Genomic DNA, 24,023 nt, shown 5'->3' on the forward strand with positions numbered 1-24,023 from the left:
GAGCAGTCATGTGGGTGCTGGCAATGGAACTCAGGTTCTCTGGAAGAGCAGCTGGTGCTCTTAACCCCTGAGCAGTCTCTCCAGAAAACACTCCCTCTGTTTTTGAGACAGGATCTTATTAGTCCATCTAGACTGTCTTGACTTGTGATCCTGCAGCTTCAGCCTCTGGAGTGCAGGGGTCATAAGTTTGAGTTCCACACCTAGTTCTCTAATGAATCAACCTAAGTGTTGTGGAGAGACAGTCCCCTCCCCCACCAGGCACCTGAGTCCTCTGGGCTGAGGTGCCCCAGGTGGTACTTTGCAAGGTTCCTTGTTTTTATTAGGCCTCAGTCTTCTCATCTGTAGCACAGGTGACTGCAAATCCACCTCCTATGGGGACTAAGGACCATCTGGCAGATAGCAGTCCAGGAAGGCAGGCAGGCATGGGATCTGTGGGGGTCAGCAAGCCAGGACCTGCCCCAGAACAGAGCCAGACTAGAGCTTCTCTCTGGATTTCTTCAATAGGGAGTTTGGGTTATCCTTGGGTCTCTGCACAGTCCATGTGTCCTGGTGTCCATAACAGGCACTATGGGAAAGGCTCCTGGGCTCTTCTGCATCCTCACCAACTCTGGACCTGCTGCCCCTAAGGCTCCAAGACAGCCAGAGCCCAGACTCACAAAAGAATCCCCCAGGCATGTCTGTGCCCTGATGAGCTTGGCTGAGGCCGGAAGGCCAGGGGCTAGAATGTCACCTCTATGCCCCCAGAGATAGTTTGTGTCTTTCCCTTCATTGTTTTTGCCTGTCCGTTTGGCCACATGGTGGACAGAATTGTCATTGGATCCTGAGTTGGCGCCTGTCACCATTTTGGGCGGTGGCCCTTGTGCCTTGGCACCTGGGTTCCCACTTTTTTTCCAGGAGCTGTGGCTTGTTTGAAAGCAGAAACTTGCAAGTTTGGCTCAATAAACAGATTTTGGAGAGCGATGATAAATTTGGCGGGTTTTCTGACTCGTTTCTGCAGTACTTAAAGGAAACAGGCGCTGGTACAAAGGTAGGCTTGTTTCTGAAATCGGTTCTCCAGTTTCCTCTCCGAGGACAGAACAATGTGATCTTTGTGGCCACACGGGAACCACTTCCCTCTCTGGCCCGCAGGGGAGGGCCTGGGCCATCCCACCTTCTCCCACCTCCGTGGAAATGCGTCAGTGCCAAGCCAGCTAGCTGGCAGGTCTGACTGACTGTTGCAGGGTTGGCGGTAGTTCTCAGGGTGTGGCACCGAGGCACCACAGCCTGACTGCAGCTCCAGTCCTGGGTTCCTAAGTTCATCCATGCTGAATTCTTAATCTACATCGCTCTTGGCGACACAAGGACTCTGATCTCTTCCTTACCTTGAGTGTCAGTGGCTCTTTCCTGATGCTGGGGACAGAACCCAGGGCTTCATATATGTTGAACAGACGTTGCAGTTCCAAGCCTTTACATCTAGTGCTGGTCCTCAGTGAAAGGGGAGCCCAGGCTCAGGTCACTGTGCAGATGCACCATATGGTGGCTGCCAGGAAAATCCCGGTGTCCACAGAGTCCACGCAGCCCGGCTGCTCGGCTTAGTTTTTTGCTAAAGATGGGTGAGGGTCCCAGGCCATATGCAGGGTAACCGTGGCACAGCAGGAGCCCTCTGCCGTTTCCAGAAGTTCTGTGCAGTTTGTGCTTGCGCTGATTTTGATACTTAGACAGTGGTCTGATGAGGACAATCCCTGGGTGTGTGTACTTCTTACACTAGGTGTGGCTAGTGAAGATTTCCTTTGTAAATAAATGCATCCTCCTTTGGAACACCCAGAAAACAACAAATTAAACAACTGAGGCTTGTGACGGCCACTGCCCACCACAATCCCAGGATGAGAGATGGGGAAACTGAAGCTCAGAGAAGCAGAGAGTGGAAGCCTATTTGCATTGTAAATGGTTTCTTTGAAATTGCTTTAAGGGTCTGTGTCTGGTGGTTTATGTCTGTAATCTCAGCACTTGAGAGGCTGAGTTTGTGGCCATCCTAGGTTACATAGAAGATACCAGTCTGAAAAAAACCAACACGAGGTGGGGGTGGGGTGGGGGTGGGTGCTGGAAGGATAGCTCAATGGTTAAGGTTAAGTTCAATTCCCAGCACCCACATAGCAGCTCACAGTGCTCTCTAACTCTGGGTCCTGAGGATCCAACACCCTCTTCTACCTCTGCAGGCACCAGGTATGTGCATTGTACATTGACATACATGTAGCCTAAACACCTGCATGTGTGTTCTCACTTTCTCTCCCCTCCCCTTACCCCTCCCCCTCTTCCTCTCCCTCTCTCCCTCTTTCCAGATCACTAAACTCGCCAAAGGGGCCCCTGGGTTCTGCTCCTTGGTGTCTGAGACACAGTTAACATATGTGAAACAGACCTGGGGACAGGCTGCAATGTCACAGTTATCCTCTTGGGGGAGTTGTCAGATGGGCTGCTCTTCCTATATATGAACCTGAGTGGCTGTCCTGTACCTGGTAGAACAAGCCAGGAGACCTTGAGAGAAAGCTGCCGCTATCCCACGGAAGGACTTGCCTCCGTCAGAGTGTCCAAGCACTCAGTCCCCAGGGGCTCCGAGTGCATCTCCATCTTGGGATTGCTGTCCTACTCTTTGCCGTGGTCGTGGGCCACTTCCGGGAGCCTGGCAGGCCGAGAGCCATGGGACCAAGATGGTGTGTAATCAGAATGCTATATTTTGTCGAAAATAAGAATGTTAGTAATGGGCTGGTTTCTGGCAAGTCAAACTGGGACTCTGAAATACATATTTTTCTCTACTCTGTCCTAAACCTTCTAATTAGTGAAAACGCACATTTGCAGACATAAATCAATGTCACCATTTGTCCTGGGGATCCCTGAGCTGGTAGCATTATGTGGTTGCTAAATTGGGGCCTTGGGCGTGTGCACATGCTTGTTTGTGCATGCACATGTGCACGTGTGTGTCAGAGGGTGAAGGTTCAGGAGAAGCTGAGTTTCCAGAGAAGTCCTGGAACCTTTCCTTTGGGCCACCTAGCACCCCCCACCCCCACATAGACTGTTCAAGTTCTTGAGTGCGGATGTCACCAAGTTAAACTGATTAACAGGGGAAATGACTTTCATGGTAAAGGACTTCCTTTCTGGAAACCTCTACTGCAGAGTGTCAGTAGCTAGGTCCAGCATTCTGCAGAGGCTGTTGGCCTGGTGCCGCCTGTTAGACAGTTGAGACCTTAGTCATGTGAAGACGAGCCAGCTTTGGTGGGTTCCATGAGTTCCTGGGGTTAGGTGCAGGGTCTACTCAGCTGGGGTCATGCAGGTTCAACATTGGACTGTGAAGTAATGTCCCAGAGCACCCCTGGTGATTTGTCATCTATACTAGGGGAATTACTTGCCAACAGTCCTTTCGTGGCCAGATAAGACAGTCACTGTCCTGGCAGCCCATAAGATGTGAGCAGAGTGCTGCTGTGGTGGGGCATAGGTGAGCCTGTCGCTGGTACACATCAGGGTTTTGGTTTGTGAAAGGAGCAGGAGGTGGGCTGGCTGCTGGCAGAGGAGCAAGCCAGACTGGGCATCTCCCCCGTTCTGGATTCCATGTGCCTCTGCCCAGTCTCTCCTGGCTCTTTTCACTCTATTTTATTTCTGACTCCAGGCCAGTGCTTTTCAAAATGTGTTTCCTGGTTTAAAACCAAAAAAATAGGACAAAGAATGTCAGTTGAGTGTTTGCCTAATGTGCATGAAGCCCTGGGGTTGATTCCCCAGCGTTGCATAAGGCAGACATGGTGGAAAATGTGTCTAGGATTAGGAGCTGGGCCTAGCTCTTCTGTGTACACGGTGTGGCCTTGGTGAGCTGCTTAGCAATAGGCCGTGGGTGCTCACCTGTGGAAGGGAATGCTTCCCTCATGTGGGCTCAGGTGGTAATTGGCCCACAGCTGGTGCTGGGTCTGCTGTGGGTATAGGTCTATGGCCCCAATGTTGAGTGGCAGGCTTCAGTTGAGAGCAAGTAGCTTAGACTTCCACCCATGTAATCTGATGGTCACCCTTGAAGATGTCCTTGGTAGGAGTGACCCTCTGGTGTGTGGGAATGAGGACTATATAGTTCTGGAAGAAGCCCAGGCCACTGTAAGATCCCTCAGAGAGTTGCCAGTCAGACTCCCGACAGCTACCTCGGCAGGCCCGTAGGGAGCCTTTTTCTAGTCCTGAGTCTGGCTTGTTGTAGGACATTCAAGGGTGGGTGAGCATTGTCCTAGGCCAGCACCTTTGTGCAACAGAGCTACAAGCAGGGGGTATAAGGACAATTGCCTCCTGTCCTCAGTGAAGGCCACACACACCCTACCTGTTCCAGATCCTTGGTGGCCTCATGTCAGGCACAGCCTTTCATTCTGCTGTGGCACAGTAGAGACCCTCTAACCCATGCCATTCTTTAGTGAAGATTGGGAGGCTCCATTCTCCTTCCCTGCACTCCAGGGTGTCCAACCCAGCGGCCTTGTTCTCTCTCTTTAAATTTCCCTTTATGTATTTTATGTGTATGAGTGTTTTGTCTGCATGTGTGTCTCTGTCCCATGGGCACACCTGGTGTTCATGGGGGCCAGAAGAAGGGTGTCACATCCCTGAGGATAGAGTCACAGATGGTCAGAAGCCACTGTGTGGGTGTTGGGAATTGAGCCTCTGGAAGAATAGCCAGTGTTCTTAACTGCTGGGCCATCTCTTTAAAATGACATTTATTATTATTGTGTATGTGCAGGCATGTGTGTGTGTGTGTGTGTTGCACAACGCATATGTGGAGGCAAGAGGACAGTGTTGTGGAGTCAGGTCTCTCCTATCTTTTGCAAGTGATTTCTTATTTCCTGTTCTACCCCCAAACCTGCTCCCCCATACATTTCCTGCTTGCCTGTTTCCCTGACCTTTGAAATGTGGTTCCTGCCCGGGAAGCTTGCCTAAACCTCAGAGTTAATGAAGGCTTCCTCTGGTGCCGTGAGTGTGTGTGCGCATGAGTACTCTTGTCTGTGTGTGTACGGGCATGCTTTTGCATGTATGCATTTGGATGTGATCATGAGTCCCATGTCTGAGTGTAAGAATGTGCTGGGGCTGGAGAGACTGGGTGAGGTACTGAGAGGCAGTGAATCGGATGTGCCTGTGCAGAGAGGCAGAGGGCAAGCTGCACCCTAGGTGGCTGCGGGGAGCAGAGAGGGTTGGAATTGGACTGTGAGGCCTTGGTGTGAAGAGTCTTGTTCTGTGGCCTGCCTGCACAGACCTGATGTAATTCTGTAAGTGGGGCCAGCTCACCATTCTGGCCAATCCAAGATAGGGTTTGTGATGTTCTGGGAGCTTCTTCTCACTGCCTCACTGGTGCAGTGGGCACCGCTCCTGTGTTCTGTGTGTGCTCCTGAGGGTTCCCTAACTCTGTTACAATAAGAGCTTTCAGGATCCCAAGCAGCCTCTGTTGTGGGAGATGTATGCTGTCCTTCTGAGTGGGCTGTGCTTACATTTCTGGATGTGCAGCCTGGCCATGGCTGTTTTGGTTTTGACACAGATGATGGTCTTGGCCAGCTGTGATTTGTGCCCTGCTGGACTTATCAGTTATGCATACCCCAAAGAGGTGAGCGTGGCTGCACTGGGGAAGGTGCACCTGACAGCATCTGGGAAGACAGGGGTTTCCCCCCAGACCTCGGAAACCAGGTAGCACTGAGCCAGGTGTCCTATCAGCCAGGTGTCAGGGACTATAGAGTGAGAATGGCTAATGGCCCAGAGGTGGCCTGAGAGAATATGTTGGCAACTGGGGCTGTTCTGGGAGGTATGGATGGGGGCTGTGGGCAAGAAGAGAAGGTTTTGTGACTCAGTAGGTCCAGAGACCTGTGGATGGATGGAGAGATGGATAGATGGGTAGGGAGGACTATAGGTAGCTCAACTCAGGAGGAGGTGGGGATGAGAGCCATCTCCTATGTTTGCCGAAGTCTCCATTAAAGGTAGGTCTGTGGTAGGGTAGGAGGGATTACAAGAGACCTAAGGTTTTATTCTTTGTATCAAATTGTTCATTTCCATCAACAGAACATTAGATTGTCACTGAGAGCAGCCTTAGCTGGGACTGAGTCCCTGTGAAGATTTGAGATTCTGTGACTGAGGACATGGCTGTCATAGTTGGTTGGGTTTGTGTGGCCCTGCCACTGGCCAAGAGACAAATATGATGGGTTCCAGAGCCCAGGGCTCTGGGGAACTGTGGATTAGTGTTGGTTCTTCCTTTTATTTTAATTAGTTAATTATTTTGTTGTTGTTGTTGGACACAGGATTGTTCTACATAGCCCGGGCTGTCCTAGAACTATATAGAGTAGGCTGGCCTTGAACTCCCAAAGATCTGCCTGCCTCTCCCTCCCCCAGTGCTGGGTTAAAGGCATGTTAGCACTTTCTTTTACTTGACTAGGGATGCCAGTGGCACAGCAATGAGCACTCTCTTTGTTCTTGGTGACTGGAGAAGAAGAGCAGCCCTCATTGCTTCTGTTGAGCTTTCTCTTTGGTCCCCATCATTTATCTGAAGATGCCTCTTAGAAAAGCATAGAGCTTCCTGGCTTGTGTAGCACAGCCCACCACCCTAGCCTGTCTTCTAGTGAATAGCTCCTAGTGGCCTTCCTGGGAGTTTTGTAGACTGTCATTGTTCTGCTGGTACTATTTAAAAAAAAAAAAAAATCTGGGCTGGAGAGGTGGTTCAGCGGTCAGGTGCTAGATGCTCTTTCAGAGGACCAGAATTTTAGTTCTTAGCGTCCACGGCAGGTAGCTCACAACCGCTTGTGACCCCAGCTCCAGATCTGATGCCCTTTTCTAGCCTCTGAGGTCACCTGTATGCCCGAATACACACACACACACACACACACACACATTCAGATTTCAAACATGTAATTTATTTTGTAAAATATGTATGACTGTGTCTGGGAAATACTGTATTGGACACACAGACAAATACAGAAAGACATGAAAGAGCCAAGATGCATGTCTGTGGATAGAAAGGCAAGCCTCTGCAGGTCCCCCCCCCCCCCCCCCCCCCCCGACTTCATCTGCGGTTTCACTGTGCTTCCCAGCAGCTTTCTGCATGGTCGCTGGGATCTGTTTTTTGTTTTTGTTTGTTTTGGTTTTTGGTTTTTCGAGACAGGGATTGTTTCTCTGTATAGCCCTGGCTGTCCTGGAACTCACTTTGTAGACCAGGCTGACCTTGAACTCAGAAATCCGCCTGCCTCTGCCTCCCAAGTGCTGGGATTAAAGGCGTATGCCACCACGCCTGGCTTTTTTTGGTTGATGGGATCTGAATTCAGGTGTTCGTGCTTATGTGACAAGCACCTGCGAGCTCTCTATCCTTCCAGACTCTGGCCCTCTGTTTTTAAGGATATAGTTTAGTGGCATTAAGAATATTCACGTAGCCTGGTGTAGCAGCACAAGCTTATGATCCCAGTCCTGAGGAGGCTGAGACAGGAGGATCCTGAGTTTGAGGCTGAAGAGATGGTCCAGTAGTTGAAAGCACTAGGCTGCTCTTGCAGAGGGCTCAGGTTTGGTTTCTAGGACTTGCATCGCCAAGCACAGCCACCTGCAACTCTGGTTCCAGGGGACCTAATGCCCTCTTCTGGCCTCCGTGTGGTACTGCACACACATGGTGCGCATAAACTCACACAGAATAATAAGTAAGCAAGCGCACATGTAAATGAAGTAAATGAATAAAAAGCTGTACTCCTGTAATCCCAGGAATGTAGAGACAGAAGGGATTCGCTGGCCAGCTGGGACTAGTCTGGGAAAATCAGTAAGTTCTAGGATTTGAGAGACTCTGTTTCAAAAATCAGTGATGGGGGAAGAGACTAACACACACACACACACACACACACACACACACGCACGCACGCACGCACGCACGCACGCACAGTGTGTCCATATGCATTAAAAATAAAGAGTCTCAGTTGAGTTCTCTGGGCAGTGAGGGCAGTGGGAAGCTCTGACTGGGCAGTAATCGGATATAAGATGGAAGAAGGTGAGTGGAGCTAGAATGGGGAGCCCTGGGTCCAAGTGTAGTTGTGGTCCTGTGGATGGGGTACAAGGATGTGTATAAGTGATCCTGTGAGTATCCCAAGCTGGTAGATAACCGATGTTCAGGTGCTGAGGAGGCTGAGGTGTGTCCCATTAATAGAAATCATGGATGTGAGATGCATAGCTGCAGCTTGATGTCTTTCTGGGGTGTGATCACCGTTTCCCGTGTTGTCTTCCTTCTTTGAGACCCCAGCCCCCTTCCAGAAAGCTTGCACAGTGCACCCATGCCTGGTGCCACCACCTTGGAGCTCCTTGCTTAGGTGCTGTGCGGCCGTGTGAACTATGCCTCTGTGTGTATGCTCTCCAACTAAGTTGGTAGCTTCTCGTATGTGAACCCTTATCCTTTCTGTGGCTTGACCTTCCTTCCCCATTGGAATGGTGATAGATAGACTCTCCTCCCCACCCCCACGCACCGTGTGTGCACAGGCTCCTACACACTCTCCAAGTACTCAGAGGTCCGATGTAATGCTTTGTGATTATAAATAAGGCATGGACCAAAATTGCTCTTTATTTTGGGGTCTCAGCAAAGGGTTGAATTACCTGGAATTGGGCCTTGTTTGGGGTAACCACGCAAACAGTGTAAAACATGGGCTATTGGAGTGGAAGGCAAACCATCTGTTATGAATTCTATATATAAATATTGGATATACTTACATGGGTTAAAATGGGATTGTTGGCACTGGGGTTTTCAGAGTCTCAATTCTGCTGTGGCAGGGACGATAAACTAATCACAGGGCATGGTGGCCAAGGCAGGAGGGGGCCAGGGCTGGTGTTTTTTTCTGACACTGATTTGATGGGGTCCTGGGAGCGATTGCTGTACACCCATCAGGGATAATTCTGAGCTATTGGCTCCCCTCCCTGACTGTGGGTACTGAAAATCTCTGGGGATATGGGACATCTATGTTCTTGCTTTGAAGGGGAATATACAAACTAAACTGATGGGGACATCAGGGTGGACCAAGGGAGCTGTCATGTCATAGGGAATTTGGCCTGTTCAGCTGTCAGCTGGGTCTTTTTGAAACATTAACTCTTTGCTGTCATGGTTTTGAGACAAGGTAGTCCAGGCTGGCCTTGAACTTCTCTCATCCTTCTGCTTCTCAAGTCCATGTCCTGGGCATGGGCCATCATGCCAGGTCAAACATTAGTTTTAGTCTGTGTGTGAAGAAACCGTATCAGCAGAGTGTTCTTGCTTTGGATCTCCCAGCTGGGAGCCAGGCCAGAATGAAACCCAGGACCCCAAGTTTAATGGTGCTGACTCTAGCCTGGGGAGCACTTGCCACTAGCAGCTTCAGGACAGCATCCTCACATTTGTGACTTGAACCCCCCCATTTCACAGGGAAGATACTGCTGACCCTGGGTCCCTGTGTGGAGCATCCTCTGAGACCACCGGTGCCCTCCCTAGAGGTCTGGATTCTTGCCTTGTCATAGTCAGCTTCAAAAATACTACTTGCACAGATAGCCCCTTAGCAACAGAAGTGGAATTCAGCATTAGCATTTGAAAATACATATTTACCCATCCTGAGGCAGAGATGCTTCTAGTTGACCAAGCCTTTATTAGCCCTTGTCACCAGTTAGTGCTCTTTCATGCCCTCAGTGTCAGAGCACATGGATTCATAGTGATGTGGGTGTGTGTAGCCACACATACACACGTGTGCAGTCATATGTTCATGTAAAGACCAGAGCTCAGCATTGGAAATCATTCTTCAGGAGTCATTATCTTGTTTTTAAGATTTATTAAGTTGTGTACTCGTGTGTCTGCCTGTTTGTGGGTATGTGCAAAAAAGTACAGGGACCAGAGGTGCTGTATGCCCTCGAGCTGGAGCCACCCTTGGGTCCTCTCCAGGATAGGCATATGCTCCTACTGCTCAGCCATTTATTTCATGGTCCTTAATACAACAGGCGCTATGGTATTGTCCAAATGCTTTGTCCCAGGGTCATCTTTGTCTCCTAGAGGATTTTTCACAAACTTTTCTTTTTTTCTTTTTTTTTTTCTTTTTTTTTTCTTTTTTTTGTTTTTCGAGACAGGGTTTCTCTGTATAGCCCTGGCTGTCCTGGAACTCACTTTGTAGACCAGGCTGGCCTCGAACTCAGAAATCCGCCTGCCTCTGCCTCCCAAGTGCTGGGATTAAAGGCGTGCGCCACCACCGCCCGGCTCTTTTTTTTTTTTTTTTTTTTGAGACAGGGTTTCTCTGTGTAGCCCTGGCTGTCCTGGAACTCACTCTGTAGACCAGGCTGGCCTTGAACTCAGAAATCCGCCTGCCTCTGCCTCCCGAGTGCTGGGATGAAAGGCGTGCGCCACCATCGCCCAGCTCACGAGCTTTTCTTAGTGATCTTTTAAGGGTCCCAGGTGTGGTGCAAGGGGGGCCACAGGGCTTAACCCCTAGCCTCACTCTTGGTGTGACTTGGCACAGGTCTATGCTTCTTTATGAAGGCTGCAGTTCTGGGCCTGGAGAATGTATAGCCAGGACCCCTAGTCTGCCAGGGGCTGTGCATTTGAGAGGTGTTGGGCACATGGGTCAGTCACCTGGTAGGGGAGGAACCCGTAGGACCAGCCTCCTGACTAAGGCTGGCACTGTGTGTTTCTACCCTGGGAACTTTGCATGGGTTTTAATCTCCCTCACTTGTCCACGAGGCCTCCCCTAACCACTGTATGTAGTGTGCAGCCTTCTCCTGTCCTGTCCCTGACTCTGGCCCATTCACAGCATTAACCTGACAGATGTCACTACCTGCTTTTGGTCTTTGCCCAGTGTCTGTTTCCCCACTGGAACGGGAACCCTGGAGGCCCCTGGTACAAGCAGCCCCTGCTTGCCAGCCTATGAAGGCATCTTGGTTTTGCCACTGTGGCTCTTTTTCTTTCACTCCCAGGTTTCTCCAGAACTTTCTTTTTTTCCTCCTGAGCTTTCCTTTGCAGCTTCTGCCCTTGGAAAGGAGAGGCTCGTGGAGCCTTGGGGTGATACAGTGTCTGTGTTGTCTAGGATTCCCCAGGCGGGGGAGGAGAGGAGAAGCAGCCTGCCCCAGGTGAGGGTGGGGAGCCACCCACATTCTGGCCTCCTCACTGTGAGCCCCTGGGGCCATTGCCAGGCCTCTTAGAGGGAAAGCTAGCTTTCCAGGAGTGTGCTGTGGGTTCCCCTTAAAACTTGGGGATTACGTGTGTGGTTTCTTTACTTTTCAGAGCTGGGAGCACTGCCCCACCAGCTCCCAGTGAGGGTTGGAGAAAAAAAAGTCCTAGGTTACAAATCCACCCCCAGCCTCCCTGTCCCCCCTCCCCTCCCATGTGCCTTTGAAGAGCACACCTGAACTCCTGAAAGCAAGTTGAGGTGAGGAAGTGGTCTTTCCAGTTTGGGGAGCAGTAGAGCCAGAGCTTGGGGATTTGGGGAGCCTTCCTGCCTCTCTCTATACTGGCCTATCACTAAGGGAGCCTTTGGGCAACTGGAAGGAAGGGGTCTTGGGAGCAGGGGCCCAGGGTAGCCGTGCATGATTCTCTTTCCCTGGGAGCTGGTTCCTGTCCTGCTTAGCCATCCTGACCCTGCGCTCTGCCCACAGCCTCACCGCTCCTGTTGTTTGCCAACCGCCGGGATGTGCGGCTAGTGGATGCCGGCGGAGTGAAGCTGGAGTCCACCATTGTGGCCAGTGGCCTGGAGGATGCAGCTGCTGTAGACTTCCAGTTCTCCAAGGGTGCTGTGTACTGGACAGATGTGAGCGAGGAGGCCATCAAACAGACCTACCTGAACCAGACTGGAGCTGCTGCACAGAACATTGTCATCTCAGGCCTTGTGTCACCTGATGGCCTGGCCTGTGACTGGGTTGGCAAGAAGCTGTACTGGACGGACTCCGAGACCAACCGCATTGAGGTGGCCAACCTCAATGGGACGTCCCGTAAGGTTCTCTTCTGGCAGGACCTGGACCAGCCAAGGGCCATTGCCCTGGATCCTGCACATGGGTAAACCTCTGTTTCTCTCCTGCTCCTATGGGGAGGCGTGGGGACCAGGATGTCTTCTGTAGAACACCTGAGGCAGGCTGGTGAGGTGTCTTGGGAAGCAACCCTTGCTGGGAATCACCTCCCTTCTAGATCCTGAACTGTAAAACATGGCATGTTTAGCCAGGGATGGTGGTGGTTCACACCTATAATCCTAGCATTCTGGAGGCTGAGGCAGGAGTGTTTACACAAGTTCCAGGCCAACCTGAGCTATAAAGACCGTCTTAAAAATATACAGGAACTGGGGAGATGCCTCCATTGGTGATGTACTTGCCTCATAACCATGAGGATTTGACTTCCACCCATGAAGAAAGTTAGGTGCAGGGCGCCACATGTCTATAATCCCAGGATCATGGAGTTAGAGACACAGGGATCCGTGAGGCTTGCTGGCCACCTGCAGTCAAATTGCCCAGTCCCTGGTCCCAGTGAGAGACAAGGTGTTTTAAGGTATTTATATTGCTGTCTTAAAAACCAAGAACAACTTGGGGATGAATCAGTCAGTATACTTGATCTGACAATACTCAAGTCATGCCCCACCTCTGAGTAAAGTCAGGGCAGGACCTCAAGGCAGGAACCCAGAGTCAAGAACTAAACTGCTTAGTGGCTTGCTCTCCACTGGTTGTTCAGATTGCTCTCTTGTAGCACCCAGGAGCATCAGCCCAGGCACTGCACTGCCCACAGTGACCTGTACCCTCCCCCACCAATCACCAGCCAAGGAGATGCTTCCCAGGCTTAGAGGCCAATGATAACTGACTGTAGCTTAGCTGAGCAGTACATTGTGTCTCAATCAAACACACAAACAAGGGCAGACGAGGCTGATGCTTGGGTTTGAAGCTTAGCATCCTTCTGCACTAGGACAGGTGACCCAGGTAAGTTCAGGGCCCTCCGTCCCTCCCACCCCTCCCTTCTGTGACTGTCCGCTGAGGTGGCTCCATGTCTGGATGTAGCACCCACTCTGTGTGTTCTGGAACTTACCTATATTGCTGCAGTCAAACTCACTCTGACCCTGGAAAGCACAGGACAGCCACAAAGGCCACTTTGGGAGGGGCCAACTGTCAAACCGTGAATGTCCTTCACTGCAGTCTAGGGGCCACTGCTGGCTTCAGCATCAGGCCACATTCTAGAGTGTTCTAGATAGGCATGTCTTCGTTCATTCCTTGCGATTCCTCCATCCTTCTTTCCTCAGGGTTGACTCTGGGGTGGAATGCACAGACCCTTGTCTAAGCTGCCCTTTCGTGGCCATGACCCTGAAGTTGTATGCTGGCTCAGGTGTGAGAACAATCAGACAGACTCACGGACTCATGTCTCAGGCAAGACACACATCCTGGTTTTGGTTTTGCCAAGTGCTGTACTCAGTTGACATTTTAGCTTTTTTTTTTTTTTTTTTTGGTTTTTCAAGACAGGGTTTCTCTGTATAGCCCTGGCTATCCTGGAACTCACTTTGTAGACCAGGCTGGCCTTGAACTCAGAAATCTACCTGCCTCTGCCTCCCAAGTGCTGGGACTAAAGGCATGCGCCATTACGCCCGGCTTTTTTTTTTAAAGATTTATTTATTATATGTTAAGTATACTGCAGCTGTCTTCAGACACTTTTTTTTTTTTCTTCTCACTCTGGCCCCATTGCCTTGCTGTAGCTGTCTTCAGACACCCCAGAAGAGGGTATCAGATCTCATTACGGATGGTTGTGAGCCATCATGTGGTTGCTGGGATTTGAACTCATGACCTTCGGAAGAGCAGTCGGGGCTCTTAACAGCTGAACCATCTCTCCAGCCCCCCCCTTTTTTTTGTAAAGCTAATTTATTTACTTTACATCCTGACTGCAGTCTCTCCTCCTTCCTCTCCTCCCAGTCCGTGCCCCCAACATTTTAGCGTTTTTAATGTCCCCAGAGCTTCTGAGAAATGCAGCAAGGATCTCCCAGCCGAGGAAGCATGATGCTGGCTGTGGACCTCCCCTGTGTGTTTGTATAAACCTTGTAGGAAATCTGTGCAGCCAGTCCCCGTGTAGGTTAGGCTCCAGCTGACCCATGCACTGCCTTTTTCCACTGCTGGGGATCCTAAGTCCATCTTTTGGCTCTCTAGCAATGGGGTGCTGTCTGGATCCTGATGGTGCCACCTTATTGTGAGCCTTTTCAGTGAGCTACTCTGGCTGACTTTAGCTGCCCTGGCTGTGGACTGAGCAGAAGCAGGCTGGGAGAGCAGGTGTGGCCTGTGCCCAGGTTTCTGAGCTTGGCTGGAGGGTTTGCGTGTGGTCTGGCAGGATTGCCACTGCTTGGTCTAGGGAGTTTGAGGAGCAGACCAGGTGAGGGCACACTATATGGCTGAAGTCACCTCTCTGTCCAGAGCTGGCCTTTGAGTATGTGGCTTCAGAAGCCACATACTTTGTGCAAAGGCCCAGGAAGTGGGTTTTGTGTGTGTGTGTGTGTGTACACATGCTGCCACATATGAGAGTATATATGAGAGACCTGTGTGCAAATGTTACATGAATGTGTGTGAATGTTTTATGTGAGGAAGTCTGTGCACATGGACAAGTGTATGCAGGGGTGACTGTACCTGTTTATGCTTGTATGTGAGTGTGCATTTATGAGAGTGTATGTGCACATACATGAGTATATAGGAGAGTCTGTGCACATGTGTGAATGTGCTTTTTATGTGAGAATGTATATGCATTTGTGTGTACATTATTATACATAAGGGTTATTGAGCTTGTGCACACAAATCTATGTGACTGTTAATGTGTATGTGTGTGTATATATATATATATATATATATATATATATATATATATATATATGTATATGTATATATATAATTGTGTATGTGTGCATGTGCACCAGAGAGCATGTACGTGTGATTGAGTGTGTGATAGAGCACCTGTGGATGAGTACATGTGTTTGTAAAGAAGCTTGCATGCATGTATGTGTTCAGTTCATATGCACCAGAGGTAAGTGGGATTTTTTTGGTATGTGGGGTAACAGACTAGCAGCTACCCCCTGTGGGTTCCCTCACTCCTCAGCTGCATAGAACTTAAGTCATCTTCCTAGGACTAACTCTGTTATCTGGTGAACAATCTCGGACCTCAAATCTCCAGGGACAACAGTACCCTGACAGTCTTCCCAGGAGGTGTGGGCCATTATCCCAGGAGAGTCTCTGTGGCTAAGAGGGATTGGTCTCTGTTAGAGTCTGATAAAATGGGCTCAGGACTAGCACCCCACTTTTCAACAGGACCCCTCTGTGTTTTTGTCTCTCTCTACCCTGGTTTCCCACTCCTCCTGGGACAGAATGCTATAGTTCTACCCTACCACATGCCCAGATGCAATGTTCGTGAACATGGGCAGGAAGGTCCATTCTCAAGCTGTGGGTTTCACCATTGCCCTAGTGACCTTACAGGGTACTGGTGGGGTTGGGGAGAAAATGATATAGGCACAGTATGTTTGAGAGGAGTAAGTGCCACCGGGTAAGAGCAGGGCAGTATTCCAGGCTTCTGGCTGACGAGACAGGATGAGCAGTGTAAAGGCCCTGGGGCAGAGAGGAGTATTCCTGGGGGAGAGCCTGGCTCCCCATAGCAGTTACAGACGGCAGAGGAGGGCAGCAGCTTGGCCCAGGCTTGTAGCAGGTTGGGATAGAAAGTGTCTAGGGTGAGTTCTATTCTGAAGGCAGGAGCAGCTGCCAAGGATGACATGGTGCTATGTCTGTGTCCCCATCTATACAGATATACAGAGGTATACTGTGACTTTGTCATGCCACATGAAAATACTAAGAGCTACCCTTGGTTGGATGAATGCTGTAACACACATACCCATATTCCACCACATAAAAGACTATGCAGTTTGACTTCTCCCCCCTTTCCCCCTCCCCCCTCCCTCCCTCCCTCCCTCCCTCCCTCCCTCCTTCCTTCCCTCCCTCTCCTTCCTTCCTTACAATTGTGTAGGCCCTGCTCTGCCCTGTGTCTTCCTGTGCTGTTGTCTCCTCTGGAGACTTCCTTGGATGAGGGGATCCTGTCCCAGCCACCATTGAGAAGAACGGCTTTGTCCAAATGCCCACCTCCATTTAAGTACCATGTGCATGCCTGGTGCCTGCAGAGGCCAGAGAAGGCATTAGATCCCTGGAACTGGAGTTTTGGAGGGTTGTGAACTCCTATGTGGGTGTTGCTAACTGAGCCTGGGCCCTGTATAGAAACCAGTGTTGTAGCCACTGAGCCATCTCTTCAGCCCGTTATCCTTTTACTCTTAGCCATGGTGGCGGAGAGGCATGCTGGCCTGGGTGGGTACTCTGTGTTTGTGTAGAGACAGCGGGAAGCCAGCACGCTGTCCTTACTTGAGCTGCTGTGGCCTGTGTTATCTCTGGGATCAGTCAGCCTTGGTCTTGACTGTCGAGTGGGTCATGTGTACGCTTGCTTCTGACTTCTTCCCTAGATGCTCTCCTCTGGGTCACGCTGTTCCTTTCGAATCCTGCCCCTGGACCAGAGTTGACCTTGGCATTGCTGCCACAGACAGGACATCTCAAGCTTCCTTCCTCTGCCCTGGATAAATAAGGGTGTGCAAGCTGTGGGGTGCAGCTCGGAGTGGGGACAGTGAAATGCAGTGCAAGAGAGAAGCTTGGCTCTCCCCTCAGCACTGCGGAGGCCCTGCCTGCCCTTGTGCGTTCCTGTGTCTCCTCTGGAGACTTCCTTGGATGAGGGGATCCTGTCCCAGCCACCATTGAAAAAAACAGCTTTATCCAAATACCTACCTCCGTGTGCTTAGGTCAGGACTGGGTGACCAGGTGTGGCAGAGAGGGCTCTGAAGCTGGGAAGACCCTGGCTCAGCCTGGGGAAGCCATGCTGCACATCTGGACGGGGTTAAAAGGCTTCCTGGCAGAAATGCAGCTGGCACTGCTTTGAGGTAACGGCCCGGCGTTGCAGCCCTGCACCTTGGCCGTGGCTCGGCTTCTGCCTTGCCTCACTGAGAACGAGGATGGCCTTAGTCCTGCCCGCTTGCCCTGCAGCAGTACTGGAACTGGCATGGGCCTGTCCCCACTGAGCCAGCAGCTCTCCCGTTCCCCATTTAAGGAAACCTGCAGGCCTCAGGAAGTGGGGAAGAAATGTGGCGTACTAACCTCATTTCCCTGCCTGGCCTTAGCTCTGGCTGGACCACAGCACCAAATGGGAAGTGTAGAAACACGCTTCTCAGTGGGTGGCAAGGCCCTGGGCTAACTCCAGGCCTGTAGGAGTGGGAAGCACAGGGAAAGAAGGCAGCGCCCAGGCCATGTCAGCCTCAGCTGAGGCTGACCTACCGCCAGGTACCCAGAGCATCACCCCAGGTATGCCCTGCTGATGCAGGATGAAGCATGCACAAAGCTTGGGCCTTACCTGCCCACCCAGGTTGCTGTCTAGAGCTGCTGCTTGCTGTGTGTGTGAGACAGGTACACGTGCCAGAGCCCCCACTTCCTATCTGTCTAGTGGGGGCAGCAGGCTGGCTTTCCCAGTACTGGCTGGCACAGAGGGTGGTACAGGACATGCAGGAGTTACCCTGTGTGGGGTGCTTGGCAGAGAAGGGGATATTTTCATGATGTTCCTATGCCTACCCTTCTGGGTGACGTCCTCATCGTCCCTCTAGAAGGTGGTGATGGTTCTGGCTCACCTAGGACCCCCTGCTGGGGGACACAGCAGTGAGGCAGCCCCTGTGCCCATTATTGCAAGAGCTGAGAGCTGAATCTGCAAGGGCAGCCAGTGCTCTTATAGCTCCCGAAGCATCTCTCCAGCCTGCAGTTTATATTCTCAAGGACATGTTCCTCGGGACTGGAAACATGGCTCAGCACTCCTCTCTCAAGGGTCTCAGGGCGGTTGGCATTGCGCAGAAGGCAGCGGTAGCGGTGGCTTGTGGTGCCGCTTTATCACAGAGGAACCGTGCAGGCCTTAGCGTGAGTGATCACTTTAGATCCTGGGAACCTGGTGGCCATACTCCTTCAGGTGGATCAACAGGCACATGACATGGGAAAGAAGACCAAGAGGACAGCCGACAGCTCTTCTTCAGAGGATGAGGAGGAATATGTGGTGGAAAAGGTGTTGGACAGGCACATGGTTAAGGGGCAAGTGGAATATCTGTTGAAGTGGAAAGGCTTTTCTTTTTTTTTTTTTTTTTTTTTTTTTTTTTTTGGTTTTTTGAGACAGGGTTTCTCTGTAGCCCTGGCTGTCCTGGAACTCACTTTGTAGACCAGGCTGGCCTCGAACTCAGAAATCCGCCTGCCTCTGCCTCCCGAGTGCTGGGATTAAAGGCGTGTGCCACCACGCCCGGCTCCCCTGTAACTTTTTAATCACCTTAGAGTCATGATCTTTGGGGTTGGTTTCTTTGGGGGATTTTATTATGACGATGACTTCAGTTTATTAGATTATATTGATGACCAAAAAAAAAAAAAAAAGAAAATACTTTCACAGTTTACAGCCAGCTCCAGGAGAACTTGCAGACCTGTACTTAAATGCACACACACACACACACAAATACAAAAAAAAGTAAGTATTTTTTTAAAAAAACTGGGCATGGTGGCACATGGTTGTAATCCTAGTACTTGAGAGGTGGAGGAAGCAGTGGGGTGAGGCTAGCCTTAGGTACAGGAGATGGGGATGGTGGAGGAAGCAGTGGGGTGAGGCTAGCCTTAGGTACAGGAGATGGGGATGGTGGAGGAAGCAGTGGGGTGAGGCTAGCCTTAGGTACAGGAGATGGGGATGGTGGTGAAGGTTTACACCTCTTTCAAGTATTTCAAGCAATATCTCTATTTTAATTCCTTTACATAAAAACCTAAAGTTTGGGTCCCTCAAACCATAGTCACTTGTTATCTCTCACAGGTCTGGTGGGTGAGCTTTCAGGCCTGGGTTAGGGTTGGAACCAATCCCTAGATCCATCTGTGTCTTTCCTTTTATGCCCTGTCTCCTCACTAGGTACATGTACTGGACTGACTGGGGGGAAGCACCCCGGATCGAGCGGGCAGGGATGGATGGCAGTACCCGGAAGATCATTGTAGACTCCGACATTTACTGGCCCAATGGGCTGACCATCGACCTGGAGGAACAGAAGCTGTACTGGGCCGATGCCAAGCTCAGCTTCATCCACCGTGCCAACCTGGACGGCTCCTTCCGGTGAGTGCCTGGTAGCCGAGGCGCCCTCCCCACTCTATCTGCTGTCCTCAGGGCTCCTTAACTCAGGCCTTAGGTTCTTCCCTGGAGCCCCTAAGGATTGCTAGATGACTTTGGGAACAGAGCAGAGTTACCATGTCTGATGTCACAGCTGATGGAACTGTTTCTACAGCAACATGCTGAACGTTCCTTCCAAACTGTGCGAGAGGAACATACATAGCCTCCGAGATGGCAGCTGTGCAAGGCGGGCTCTGAGTTCAATCCCTGCAGCCTACATGATAGAGGTAGAGGACGACCATTTCTTTCGGTTTTTGTTTTTTCTAGATAGGGTTTCTCTGTGTAATAGCCCTGGCTGTCCTGGTTTTGCTTTGTAGACCAGGCTGGCCATAAAGTCACAGAGATCTGCCTTTGTCTGCTTCCCAAGGCTGGGATTAAAGGTGTGACTACCACACCCAGTCTGAGAACCAGTTCTTGGATGTCGTCTCCACTTAGTGCTGTGGGTTTCGAGTTCCTCCCATATACATACCATACATATCGTATTTACAGAAAGAGAGAAAAGACTACATCTGACCCCTAACTGTGCCTAGTTTGTGAAATGAGTAAGAAAGTCTCAGTGTTCAGGGGCTGGAGAGGGGCTCAGTGGTAACCTGCCTTTGCTGTGTTTGCAGAGGACATAAGCTCACTTCCCAGTACTCTGCTGGGAGGCTTATCTGGTGCCCTCTTCTGGCCTCCCTGGGCACTGCACTCAGATGCACATACCTGCACACACACAAGTGAAAATAAAATAAAAATACATCTTTTTTTTAAAAAAAGATTTATTTATTCTATGTATATGAGTACACTGTAGCTGTACAGATGGTTGTGAGCCTTCATGTGGTTGTTGGGAATTGAATTTAGGACCTCTGCTCACTCCGGTCAGCCCTGCTCCCTCCTGGTCAACTTTGCTCGCTCAGTCCCTGCTCGCTCCGGCTCATAGATTTATTTATTATTATACATAAGTACACTGTAGCTGTCTTCTGACACACCAGAAGAAGGAATCAGGTCTTGTTACAGATGGTTGTGAGCCACCATGTGGTTGCCGGGATTTGAACTCAGGACCTTCAGAAGAGCAGTCAGTGCTCTTAAATGCTGAACCATTTCACCAGCCCCATAAAAATACATCTGAAAAGCAAATAAATAAAAAGTTCAGCGTTTAGACTGTTTGGGATTTTCGAGTTGCCGGTCAGGGCTTAGATCTGGCCGGGACTGGGGCACTCATTGCTCTTTGTCCTGCCTCTGCCATAGTATCTCCAGGGCAGCAGCGGCTGTGTGACTATTACCATATCTACAGTCTTGCTAGAGACTGTGCAGACAGTAGGTGCTTGATCAATGAAGAGGACAGGTAGATGAATTCGGCCTGTTCTCCTACTTGGTTGTTAGAGCTTCCTGCTTGGTGTGGCCCTGTGCCATCATTACACTTGAGAAAAAGCTGTGACCTTTGTGTTGAGTTAGGGGTACTTTACTCTGTGACCGAATATTACCTACTGAGTTGACGTCAGGTCTTGGGCTCCTCACGGGAAGGTTAATCTGACCTTTGCACTGGAGGAGCTCCTGGATTGGGGCATAGGAGCTGCTGTGAAAGGTTCATCTTGAGTTAGATTAAAAAGGCCCACATTCCATCAATTTTGGGATGATGTCCAGCCTGTGTCTTGTCATCTGTAGGGCGAGGGTGAAGATGCACATAGGGTACACTGGTCAGGGTCTGATCTGAGATTTGGAAATCAGGCTAGCCCAAGGACAGACCGTGGGAGCAAGTGATCTCAGCATGGTCAAGGCTAGCCCAGAACCTGGAAAGCTGCTAGCCTGGGGCAAGCGGTCCTGACAAGAGGGTGGCAGTTAGTATAACAGTGATAACTCTTCCATTGTGTCAGTGTCCAGGGGCATTTACCATTTTGTTTGATGTTCACAACAAACCCCTCCTGTATGATGATAGGCAGGGTCCCAACGCCATACAGCTGGCCAGAGTCTACTGCAGAGGGGTGGTCGTTAAATAACCACAAAATGCTGGCTCTGCTCAATTCCAGCCCTATTACCAGTGTTGATAATCTCATTAAACATGATGTCCACTGTGTGGGCGGTTCTGAACACATAGGGCTGAGAGTGCCTCCCTGCTGTTGGTGTGGACTGTCGGACTGAACACATCTGGCTGAGTCAGCAGGAAGTTCTTTGCACATCAGGTCTGGGGACCCAGGCTTCTCAGAAACTGTCTGTCACCAAGTGTGGCTCCATGCTTTTTTCTTTTCTAGGGCCACTTTGTCCCTTTGTCCAGGGGCTCTTACATTTTTGTCATAGGCACAGAAAGCTGGCTGGGTGGGCACTGCCCGTGCATACCTGGAAGGGCTGACTGGAGTGGCCGAGTGAGGAGAGTGTGCTTACAACTGCTTCCTTTGATACGACAGACACAGCGGGTCTGTGGTGGCCTAAAGGCCTCCAGCGTGGGGCAGAGTTGGCCTGAGAGGTCTTTTCCTAACCACTCTGCCTGTTTCCTACCTGCTGCAGGCAGAAGGTGGTGGAGGGCAGCCTCACTCACCCCTTTGCCCTGACGCTCTCTGGGGACACACTCTACTGGACAGACTGGCAGACCCGCTCCATCCACGCCTGCAACAAATGGACAGGGGAGCAGAGGAAGGAGATCCTTAGTGCTCTGTACTCACCCATGGACATCCAGGTGCTGAGCCAGGAGCGGCAGCCTCCCTGTGAGTGTGAGCGGGCACTGGGGATGGGGTGGGCGGGGCAGAGGACAGGCAGGGGCGGGCACTGGGGATGGGGTGGGCGGGGCAGAGGACAGGCAGGGGTGGGCACTGGGGATGGGGTGGGCGGGGCAGAGGACAGGCAGGGGTGGGCACTGGGGATGGGGTGGGCGGGGCAGAGGACAGGCAGGGGTGGGCACTGGGGATGGGGTGGGCGGGGCAGAGGACAGGCAGGGGTGGGCACTGGGGATGGGGTGGGCGGGGCAGAGGACAGGCAGGGGTGGGCACTGGGGATGGGGTGGGCGAGGCAGAGGACAGGCAGGGGTGGGAACTGGGGATGGGGTGGGCGGGGCAGAGGACAGGCAGGGTTGGGAACTGGGGATGGGGTGGGCGGGGCAGAGGACAGGCAGGGGCGGGCACTGGGGAAGGGGTGGGTGGGGCAGGGGATAAGCATGACAGGGTAGGGCTTGCAGGTCGGAGAGGCTACATCAGGCAGATCTGCTGGTACAGGTAGGATAGGGTGGAGATGGGAAGGATATAGCCCAGATGTGGGGCTCAGCCAGGTCAATGGGGCAGTATAGTCAAGCAGTAGGGCAGAGTGGATCCAGGCAGTGCAGTAGGGAGCTGCTAGACAGGGCTAAGGAGAGATCAGACCAAGCCTCTATCCTACAGAAGCACCCACAGAGAGGCACCCCTGCAGAGAAGTGCATGCTAGGATAGAAGAAGGAGCTTGTATATGTGTGTGTGTGTTTGTTTGTGTGCATGTGTGTGTACATGTGTGTGTGTGTGAGTGTGTACACGGTACATGTGAGTATACTTGTACATGTACGGTGCTTCTGCACGTGGTTGTCTAGGCAGGCTAGTATGGTGGACAGGGCCTATCCAGAGCTATTTCAGGCTTTCTCGGGCAGGTGGTGCCATTGTGAAGGCCCAGTAGAGCCCTGATGTGTGAAATACTTGCACAGAGTCTGTCTTACTTCTCAGCTTGGGGTCTTATATGGTAGAATCTTAGTAGAAGTCCCTGACGGTGACTCTGAGCTTCTGTGACAGATGAGGGGGATGGATGGGAGGCGGAAGAGGCCATTCTAGGCTCACTAAGTTGCACATGCACCAAGGATCAGTATTTCTGGCTACACTTTATAGAAGGTTTGAATATGGGTGTAGGAACTCAAGCCACAAAGGTTAGTGTAGGAGGGGTGGGGGAGGTGGTCTCTGACCCTGGCAAGAGTACACAGTTCTTGAACTCTTTTGCTTGGAGCTGCCCACTCTTCACTGAGCATGTTGTGAGGGCGAAGGTCAATTGCAGGAGACTCAGTTCCAGTTGCCAGTGTTGCAGGGGTGCTGAGCCCCACATTCCTGAGGTAGAAGGACGGTCTGGGAACCTTTGTTAGATTCAGCTGTACATTGGTCACAGAAGAGCCTGGGGGAGGGGCCTAAATGTAGTAACCCCATGTGGACTGAGTCTGCAGGGTCCAGGCAGATTAAAGAGACAGGGTGTGCTCAGGAGTCCACTAACCCAGGGTTCCCAGGCATGGCTGCCGAAGTGGTCCTGAGGATTTCCATGGAAGCATGGCTGGTGACTTTCCTGGGGAAAGTAGCATCCTTTGAAAGTTTATCTTCTTGTTGGAGAAAGCTTAGCGCGGGGAATGTTCCCTGCAGGGGCAGGGCAGGTCTGGGATGGTTTCTGAGAAATTACAGAACTGCTGCTGAGGCTGAAGGTCCCTTCACGTGGGGTGGTCTGCGGTTAGGTAAGACTAGGAGGACGAGTCATGGTGTAGGGCTGGAGGGGCACCTGACAGTTGTCCTGTAGGATACATGGGATGTGGAAGGATGCCAGCCCCTGTGGGAGGGAGTGGCTGGGCAGTGGTGAGCTCACAGCTTGTACTGCAACTTCCTTCTATCCTGTCCTGTCCTGTCCCCACCAGTCCACACGCCATGCGAGGAGGACAACGGCGGCTGCTCCCACTTGTGCCTGCTGTCCCCGAGGGATCCTTTCTACTCCTGTGCCTGCCCCACTGGCGTGCAGTTGCAGGACAATGGCAAGACGTGTAAGGCAGGTGAGGTGGAACATTGGCACTGGCAGGAACAGGTGGGGCCTGGCCTGGTGGTGGGGGCTGTCACCAGCTAAAGTGACAATCATGGCAGCCTCTTCACAAGGGTCTACT

General features: G+C 51.3%; 1 protein-coding gene across 1 annotated transcript in view; it reads left to right on the forward strand.

The window, feature by feature from the left end:
• Window positions 1–24,023, forward strand: part of Lrp5 (LDL receptor related protein 5) — a 106,737-nt gene that overhangs the window by 15,907 nt on the left and 66,807 nt on the right. Inside the window, exons 2-5 of the mRNA XM_021152534.2 lie at window positions 11,590–11,986; window positions 18,935–19,132; window positions 21,668–21,864; window positions 23,784–23,915. Of these exons, the coding sequence (XP_021008193.1) occupies window positions 11,590–11,986; window positions 18,935–19,132; window positions 21,668–21,864; window positions 23,784–23,915 (924 nt within the window). The remainder of the gene's footprint in view (window positions 1–11,589; window positions 11,987–18,934; window positions 19,133–21,667; window positions 21,865–23,783; window positions 23,916–24,023) is intronic.

Source organism: Mus caroli, unplaced genomic scaffold (genome assembly GCF_978045245.1).
Source record: "Mus caroli unplaced genomic scaffold, Mus_caroli_1 scaffold_20, whole genome shotgun sequence".
Classification (NCBI taxonomy): Eukaryota; Metazoa; Chordata; class Mammalia; order Rodentia; family Muridae; genus Mus; species Mus caroli.